Source organism: Lycorma delicatula, chromosome 1 (assembly GCF_047948215.1).
Source record: "Lycorma delicatula isolate Av1 chromosome 1, ASM4794821v1, whole genome shotgun sequence".
In the NCBI taxonomy this organism is placed as follows: Eukaryota; Metazoa; Arthropoda; class Insecta; order Hemiptera; family Fulgoridae; genus Lycorma; species Lycorma delicatula.
The window spans coordinates 325,272,715-325,282,827 of record NC_134455.1 but is presented as its reverse complement, the minus strand read 5'-3'; the positions used below and the strand labels follow the sequence as shown (position 1 = coordinate 325,282,827).

The 10,113-nt window shown below is 26.9% G+C and overlaps 1 protein-coding gene across 1 annotated transcript in view; it reads left to right on the top strand.

The window, feature by feature from the left end:
• Window positions 1–489: 489 nt before the first annotated feature.
• The window catches only part of LOC142334215 (uncharacterized), a 163,695-nt gene continuing 154,071 nt past the window's right edge, over window positions 490–10,113 (top strand). The window contains exons 1-2 of the mRNA XM_075382061.1: window positions 490–680; window positions 7,718–7,801. Coding sequence (XP_075238176.1) covers window positions 7,736–7,801 — 66 coding nt within the window. The 5' untranslated portion in view covers window positions 490–680; window positions 7,718–7,735. The remainder of the gene's footprint in view (window positions 681–7,717; window positions 7,802–10,113) is intronic.

Genomic DNA, 10,113 nt, shown 5'->3' with positions numbered 1-10,113 from the left:
ATCCTTCAGCAGTCCTTATGTCCTGCTTATATATATGGGATTAAGATGATAATAATATACGATGTGCTACTTTAGGAAAAAATAATATGAGTGAAGAGCGCAACTCGATACCCTATGTTACAGAAATTTAATTGTTCCAACAGCAATTTAAAGGGTTTAAAACAATAATTTAAAATAGTGGATTTGCATTTTTAATGTTTTTTATTTGTGCTAATACAAAAACACTGTTTTCATTATCCTCAAAATTCAAAATATTTTAATCGCACTAGGTAATTATATAATTCAACGGAACAAGCTTTTACTATAATTACGAGTATATGCAAACTTTGTATACCACAGAATAAAAAATTACAGCTTTACCTGCTGCACTTACACACAATTACCGAAACGTTAGAAATTTTTTTCTGTGAATCTCATGAACCGAAACGGTTGTGGGGGATGTACGCACACTAGTCTATTAAAGTTGGTGAACTGTTGTCTGTTGGGTCCAGCTGCTCTATTGAAAGCATAACCTGAAGTAACATAACCTTCCTTATTGTATCGCCGAGTGGAGGGCGTCTTGAATAACTCAAATTTGTTAATTCCTGAATGAACCAATATGTACTGTTGTCTTATATCGCATGCAAAAACTGATTTTTTGGGTACCAACTGTCGACGTACAGTATTTGTTCTGAATTAAGGTTGGTACTTATTTGCTTTAAGTTACATATTAATAGTGAATGAAGTCAACGGACAGTTTCATGTAAATATTATTTCGGCTTGAATTATTTGTTGCAGTAATTTCCCAATGCAAGTTTAGTTTGTAGTGTAAAATACTGACATAGACATAGATTTCGCAATTGATGTACTTATTTCTTGTACTTGCTTGTTAACATTTTAAGAGTTGGAACTAGTCTTCATTGTTCCAAGTGAAATGCTATTATGCACTGATAAAATTTTTTTGAAAATGGACATGTCTTGAACACGAGGTAAACGGTTAAATTTGGTATCTCCCTTCAAATTATGTTTAAACACATTTTTAGTGATTTACCATAAAAAAAATGTTATTAAAAATATAAAATAAAATGTACTAAAATTTAAAATATTTCTTAAATTTTCGGATTGTGGCCATTATGATTTCATTTGATATAGTGCTCATATTTAAGGTAGTATAACATTTTTGAAAAGTTAGGATAAAGCTATTTTGAAAATTTACATGTAATTGGTTTGGGCCAGAAAATGCCAGCCGTGTGTAATAACATATTGTTTAAAACTAAACTTAAATTTGCTGAAGCTTTGAAAAATATATAATTTTTCAAAATAGTTTGTGTCACAGTGACATAGAAAAGGTTAAGTATTCTATTGTAGAATATTATAAGGTCTGATCATACCAAACTATGGTATGATGTGCTAACCACGATTATGATGCTATCTTCTGGGTTACTTGAAGGATTCCAGCCCAGAATAAGCTCATTTTATATTTGAACAAACACAGCTGCTTGCAGGCTGTGAATCAAGAAAGATGCTGTAACATCCACAAGCTTCTTGAATATCATGTAAATCAATTAGATTTCTTTTTTTTACAGTTTATTTATATTTTAATATACAATTATAATAATATTTTGTCTGGCCAAAACTAGAATGTTATTATTTCTATTGTAAGCTGGGAAGAAGACTTTTCCTTCTGTAAACAGTTTATTTTGTGTTATTCGCTTTCCCTTTAAATTAAAGAAGTTCTTCTGCATTTATTACAATTGTAATATTGTGAAGGGGGCTGTGTAAAATGGCAAATGAAAATATAATTCACTGAAATATTCGTTTTAAGTGAGTAACATTCATAAAGTTGAGGTATATGAAGTAAGGATAAGGTGCTCCTAATTTGGGCAAAGTATATGGTGGATATAATTTTAATCAGGTTTTTAGATTACAAAAGTTGTACCATGCAATCTGTAGATGACTGTTTAATATTAACAGTATTATTGGTCAAAGATCGGTTTTTAAAGAAAAAATTGTGAGACTTGGATATTGCATGATCTACTAGGCCGAAGATGATAGTGCATCTTACACACCTTTTTTACCTTTATAAAAAGTGTTAAAGTGGATGGTTGGTGTAACATGATTATTCCAGTGACCAGATTTGCATGTTATCATGCTAGTTATTTTGTTCACAGTCCAGGTCTGTAGGTGGTCGTTTTTTAATTAACCACACATCTCAGGAATGGTCGAACTGAGAATGTACAAGACTACACTTCATTTACTACTCATACATATCATTCTCATTCATCCTCTGAAGTATTATCTAAACGGTAGTTACCAGAGGCTAAACAAAAAAAAAAAAAGGTCTGTAGATGGTCAGTTCATTTTAACATACTGTTTTTGCTTATTTTCTAGAACTCATATAATTTTATCAGTTTTATTTAAAAATCGACAATTTTTCTCTTTTATTTTAATAATCAACCTTCGTGAAGCTTATAATTCAGAGAGCAATTTTGATACATCTGCACTCTTAATTAACATGTAGTCGTTCCTTGAGTCGTTCTGTTATCCTGGAGTTAAAAATTAAAATTATTTTTTTTAAATGAATAATTTTATAAAATTTAGTTATGATTACACCAGAATTTTTAAATGGTTATTATATTAATATTTTCATAGTCAGTTTATTGATGTGGTAATGATTTTGACTATGCTCTTGATAATCCTCTGCTAATATATCATACATTAATGAAGGTGAACAATGAAATTAAAGCTTTTATAGTTTTATGACTATTGTAAAAAAACATATTCTATATCTTGTTCTGTATATTATTTTGTTTAGAACTCATTTAATTAAAAAGATAGACTGTTCATTTTTTAGAAAAGAAATAAAACTTATTTATTACTTTGTGTATGTGATTTTGAATCTCTATTAACTTTTAATAATACATTTCTAAAAATATGCAGGTATAAGTAAAAAACCTTCTTCCTTATCAAATTTTGGTGATAGTAGGCATTACTATTGGCAGATTTCAAAGTGGTGGACTGTAGAGACTATTTTCTCTGAACCAAAAAATAAATGTTTAAAATTCATCATGTGTGGTGTGGATTTTTATCAATTTGTTTCTAATACAAATTTTTCTTTTTAAATTGTGTTTGTGCTTAAAGTTATTGATTAAGTTGACCTTAAATGTATGAATCCTACAAAGTGCATTCTTTTTTGAATTAACAGTATGTAGTCTGCTGGGAGGTGATACATTCTTTCCACCAGTACTCAGGTAGAACTGTACAGTATAAGAATCTTTTCAGCTTGGTTGTGGAATGATGACCATGGCCTATAATTACAATTTGAAAAAATTTAAAGAGAATTATTGTTTTTTCAACCTGGAGACAATTAGGATTTATGTTCTTTGTTTTGGTTCTTTAATTCCTGGTAGTAATATCTGTGTTCACTTCAGTCACTGTTTCAGAATACCAAAATTAGTCATACATAATAGCTATATGACATACAGATACTAATTATCAATTTGTATGTTAGTGTGGGTTTGCACCCTCTGATACTTCTAGTACTTACAGTTTTTGAATAATCTTTAACTTAAAGTTATGATAGTCTTTGCACTTTAATTTTTTTATATATTTTCTAACTATTTTCCAGGGTAGAGAAAATTATGAAGGTTATTGTTTAGAATTAAAGTAAATCTTAATTTTAGTAAAGCTTGATTGTAAAGACTGAAATTTTACATTGTATGAAATCAATTTCTGTTATGAATTGTTTTTGAAATTATTTCTGAAGCTCCGCTAATGAACTAATCTTTGACTGTCCCTCCAGTCCTATCATATTCTGATTTATCAAGGTCTGAAGCATAAAATGACCTCTGAGCTTTTTGCTGAAAGTCTTCCTTAGTCAAATACAAGTTGAGAAATTTGCTTGCATTTGTTTTTGTATTGTTGAAACAATCATCAGAATTATCATTTTGATATATCTTAATATGTACAGAAGGATCTTCTTTCTGGAATCTAGTAATAATTTTCTGGATTTCATAAACCGTAACTATGTTTTCAAATCAGATACCTAAATTATAAGCATGTTTATTGTCATCAGCATTACTTCACTTACTTCAAAATGAATTACTTGAATCAAAATTCATTAGTAGCCTTATTCTGTATTTTAAAGAAGTAATTCATACATAAGTTCATTGAAACTAATACAGCATTGGTAAAACATTTTCTTTCAAATTTCAAAGAAATGATGTCATTGAGTAAGAGTATGGAATGAGTTTTTCTGTTTTGTTGGCATAATAATAAATTTTATTTGAACATTTCACTATGTGCACAGTCATTTGCAATCCGAAGGAAATATTTAATATCATTTTCATATTATTCCTCAGATTTTGATCCTAAAGAGTATTAAAAGGTTTTCTTTTAGACAACACTTGATGAAATTCATGGACAGTTTATGAAATTCTTGTAATTTTCTTCAATTTTTGTTGTATGAATTTGTAATTTAATATTTTGGTGAAATTTGCACTTACATTTATTCATTTAATTATATATTTTATATATTTATTTAAGTAATTTAACATTTTGGTAAATGTTAAATTATTATGTACACACATTATTAATTTATTTAATTTGCATTGTTTTATAACTTAATTTGTGTGTGTATATATAAACATACATACCCCCCCACACACATATATATATTTATATATATTTTTATCCAGTTATACAGTTAATAAATAAAATAAAATAGAATGACACCTACCTTATTCCATTATTCATGCAAGAGTGCTTTCATGAGGTACTCGCATCATTAGTTGCTCCACATAACTTTTACAATTCATTCCTATCAAATTACATATTAAAACCACAATTAAAATTGAAATTAAAAATCATTTTACAGTATGTTTAAGATTTAAAACTTAAAATTGTTAAAAGATCCTTTTCCAAATTAAAATCAAATCAAAAATAAAACTAAAAATTAAAATTAAAAATTTCATATGTATAAATATGGAGTCATTTATTAAAATCAAATTAAAAGTTAAAACAAAAGTCAGTAATAAAATTTAAAAATGTTTAATTTTCAGTTTTATTTGTGATTTGATTTTTATTTGGAAAAGGATCTTTTAACAATTTTAAATTTTAAATCTTAAGTATAGTATAAAATGATTTTTAATTTCAATTGTAATTGTGATTTTAATATATAATATGATAGGAATGATTTGTATCATAACTTGCTCCACATACGATACGAGTAAGCATGAAAGTGATCTTGCATGATTAATGGAATAAGTTAGTTGTCATCCTATTTTATTTTATTTATTAATTCTGTACTTAGTTTGATTGGATTAATATAATTTGTATAGTGGAAATGAATATTATTCTCGAAAGGATCGACTTTAGGAAAATATATATATATATATATATATATATATATATATACAGTATTAATATTATAATTACATATTGATAGATGCTTACTTAGTTTTTTGCATAAAATAATTTGATATAAAAAATAAAACTCTGGGTAATAAAGCCAGAATATTAGGCCTGAAATGTGATAGTTATTGTAGCACATATTTTCAGTTCTTAAAAAAAAAATCCTAGGTTTGCAAAACATTCTTAATACCAGAAATATTCAATACATTAAAATCTAGAAATTTTATTATGACATGACCTTCGCAATATTTTATGTTCATGGAACAAAAATAAATATAACTAATTACAGAATAAATCTCTTATGCAGTTGTTGATAAAAGGTCAATATTTTTTTCTGAAGAAGCGAAAAAGCCATGAATTTTATTCTAAGAAATGATGGAACATAACTTCCTTTTCTTCTTTTTTATTTCAGGAAGTAGTTACTTGATTCTCCCTTTTCTTGACTTAGATTATTCAATTACAAACTGTTTTTACAAATATAAAAACTACAATGTTAATTAAAACAAAATATTTTTCTGGATTTGAAATAACCATTAGAACATTTAAGTATCTTTTTCTGAAATTTGCATACTTTAGGTGTCAATACTATAAATTCTTGTTAAGCTTGATTAACATGAAAAATACATTTTTTTTTTTTTTTTTTTTATTCAAAGAAAGGCATACATTTCATTCACAACCTTAAAGAAATGTTATTTTTTCACATAAACTTTTAATAACTGTAAAATGAAAGCCAGAAAAGTTAGAAAAAATTTGGTGTTGTGAATTGACTGCCGGTATATATAATGTAAGCATTTGATGTACACTCATACACTCACAAAAATCCATACTCTACACTTGTGTATAAGAATAATAAAAAAAATTCTTTATATAAACAATTTTTTTTTATCTTCAGTCATTTGACTGGTTTGATGCAGCTCTCCAAGATTCCCTATCTAGTGCTAGTCGTTTCATTTCAGTATACCCCCTACATCCTACATCCCTAAAAATTTGTTTAACATATTCCAAACATTGCCTGCCTGCACAGTTTTTTCCTTTTACCTGTCCCTCCAATATTAAAGCGACTATTCCAGGATGCCTTAATATGTGGCCTATAAGTCTGTCTCTTCTTTTAACTATATTTTTCTAAATGCTTCTTTCTTCATCTATTTGCCGCAACACCTCTTCATTTGTCACTTTATCCACCCATATAAACAATGTCAAATAAATAAATAATATAATTATTCTGTTAATGAAAGTAAAAAAAAGATGTAAAAGGCCATTCTAAGAGTACAATTAAAGGCAAGTGCCTTTTCTACATTAAAGAAAAATTGAAAAAGGTTTATTTTTTCTCCAAGTCAGTTTTATCATATTAGTTACTTTATTCATTTCAATAAAGTATAATTTTTTAATGTATTGATAACAATGAATTCCTTTATTTTAAGTGAAACACTACTGTGAATTATGGAAATTACTTATGAGAGATTAATTATCCAGTTCATTAATTTGATGTTAATTTGTTTGTTCTTTTGATAAAAATTCTTTCAATCATTGTTTTGTGGTTTGGTGAAAATGGTTACAATGATATTTACTTATCATACATGCCATCATTTGTTTAAATTGCAATATTATGTCATTGACTTAAGAGTTAGGTTTTACTTTACATATAATAAAATAATTATATTTATAATTATTTGCTTTATCAGTTAGTTGTTTGATTGTTAATAAGAATGTCACATGTTTTCATTGTAAACAATTAGTCAGTTAATTTGTATTTCATGTTTATTCCTTACCTATTTTAGTGATTTGCTAGTTTGAAAATTCTCTGTTATAAAATTACTTAAAGAGAAAAATAAAGGCCTGAACCAAAAATAAAATTTTTGGTTCAGGCATGGATATTTATTTTTGTATTTTGAGACTCATTTTTTTGTGCAAAATAAAGAATTCTTTTCTTTATGTTAGTTTTAATCTCTTAAATGTGATCAAAACAGCTCTATGTGAATAAAACTAATCTAAAAGATTATTTACTGTAGTTAGTACTTGATTTGTTTTAGCCAGTCCCACCCACAATATTGCTCAACACACACACACATTTCCTGTTAATAATTGCTTTTGTCATTCATAGTACTGTTTCTGTTTTGACATTATTTTTGTTCACTATATTTATGGGTGTGCACATTTTAATAAATAAATCATTGTTGCACTTACTGGAAATTTTTTTTGTTTTGTTGGTTAACAGCAATAGTTTTTTTCAATGAAAATTGTTTAATAATAACTGTTATATATTTAAATATATACTTTTATTCTTACAGATAAAACAAAGCCTAATTAGTTTATTTTCTAATTTTAGATTTGTTATTAGTTAATCATGGTGGATTCATCTGATATTTCACCTTCTATGGCAGAATTCTTGGAAAAGGAAAAAATGTGTTTTGTGAGTATATATATATATATGTATGTTCGAATGTCATTTATTCCATACTGTTACATCTAATTTGCTAACGTATGTATGAAATGATAATTTTATAGTTTGCTTATATAAATAATAATTTCATTAAGATATTTATATATATATTTACAGTGATTAAAATTTAATTATTTTTCTCTTTACTTTGCTTTTTTATTCTGTTAATTTGTGATCAGTTTTTTGTATTGCTAAATTATGTAACAATAAGTTTTGTTTATATTATTTACATCTGCTTTACTGTATCATAGGTATACATCTGTACAACTTTATTTTCATCATCTCTGTTGGCTCTCTAATGGAAGAGAATCAGATTAAAACTCTAAAATATGTTTTGTGACCATTAAGAATGAACAATATCATAAATCAGTGTTTTGTATCAGATGATATTGCCACCATGACCATTTCTTTAATGTCAGTTTGTTTACTCATTTATTTATTATAGTTCAATTAAACGTGATCATTTTTTTGCTGTTGTTAGGGTTATGGAATGGTTTAAATGTTAGAAATATGTATCCAGTATTTAAAAATGTAAAATAGTATTGATGACTTAAGCTAAGCTTCCTAATGTGGCAAGGTAATGTATATTGTTCTTTTTCTTTCATACGGATTTTCTGTTGTAAGGTATGCGTAAGTGTACAAGACTTAATAAAAGGAAGAAAATACATTTAAATTGATAAAATTCTAGTAGATGACATTGGAAATGTTATCTGTATTATTATTGTTATTACATTAATGATAGGCAGATTTTATGATTTGACAGTTATTATTCAGCTGAAAAAATAAGTGAAAACTTGTAATGCATTAAAAATTTCTCTTATGCAGGAAGTATGTTTCAAATATTTTGAGAGTTAGCTACTTATTGTATTATGTCTGCAAAGCTTACACCCTGACTTATAGGTTCATTTTCATAGGTTTATGATTATAAAAATTTAAAAATAACATTGTTTATTGTAGGATCAATTGTTATTTTAGCTGGTCCTTGTGCCTGTGCAGCAGAGTGCAGGTTATAAAGTATGTGATATTCTTGTAGTTGAGTGTATAGTTTTATGTTACACTACTTTCTCTTGCAAATGTTGTATCTGGGAGATTTTAAGTTACTTATAAAAATTAAAAAAAATTATTGGATTTAAAAATAAAGGTTATAATGATGTTGATACTAAACCCACCATTTTGATTTATTTATATATTGTAATTCATAATATTATTTAATTTTTTCCTTTTAGTACATTAATCATTTCATGAGTTGGGCTGTGAATCACTATTTTCCACTGCTTTTCTTAAATTATCTTTCTTCATGGTTTGTGTACATGCTTATTAAAAAAAGATCCATTGGAAAAAATTATTGCTCATAAAACAATAAAAAAGTCAAATGAAAGTAAAATTAATTCTTAAAAAATTTTACTTTGTAAAAATACTACAGATCATGAGGTATATATTTTTCTATTTTATTAACTATAAAAAAAACTTAGGTGAATTATGGTGGTTGAACTTTGGCCCTGAATTTTAAGTTTATGAGTGCAAACCGTCTAGTAAAAAAAAATCTATTTTTATAGTTAAAAATAACAAGGGTAATTATAGTTTATATAACATGTAGTTCATAGATATGTGCGCTTAACTTAAACTTAGTACAATGGCTGTTAGTTAAAAAAAAAAATTACTGCTTTTTAGTGTTTTCTTGAAAATAAAGTGGATGGTTTGGTGTATATTATCAACATATGAAACGCCTCATATACCTTAAATTTTGAATGATTTATGGATGTTTTTGTTTTAATACTATTTTCATAACTTGTTTTTTTTTAGTGTAAAATTTTGAATCTTTCCTGTTAATTAACAGCCACCTTGCCTCACCTTTTGTTACACATTGCTTCTCGCTTAATCTTTCCCCATTGTTATCATGTGGCTATTGCAGCATTCTAGAAAGTTATTTATGTAGTTTCTATGTCTGTAATCATTGGATAGCAGCTCTCAAATCATTGCAGTCATCCTTCAGGACTGTGTGCTGTTCAATATGAATTTCTTACTGTTACACTTGCTTGTTACAGATATAGAGATACAGATTTGCAAGATAGGTTTAGGTGTAATCATTGTAAGTGAGCAAAACCATTTTGAATAGAACATATGGCTGTAGATTGTTGTACTCAACTATAACAAGCTGAAAGTTCTATGAGAAAGAACTTTTAATGGATAAAAATGCAGTTATCGACTGGAATAATTAATTACATACAGTAATTTACAGATGCATTTTACATGTACAAGTGGATGAATCTTTATTCTGCTGC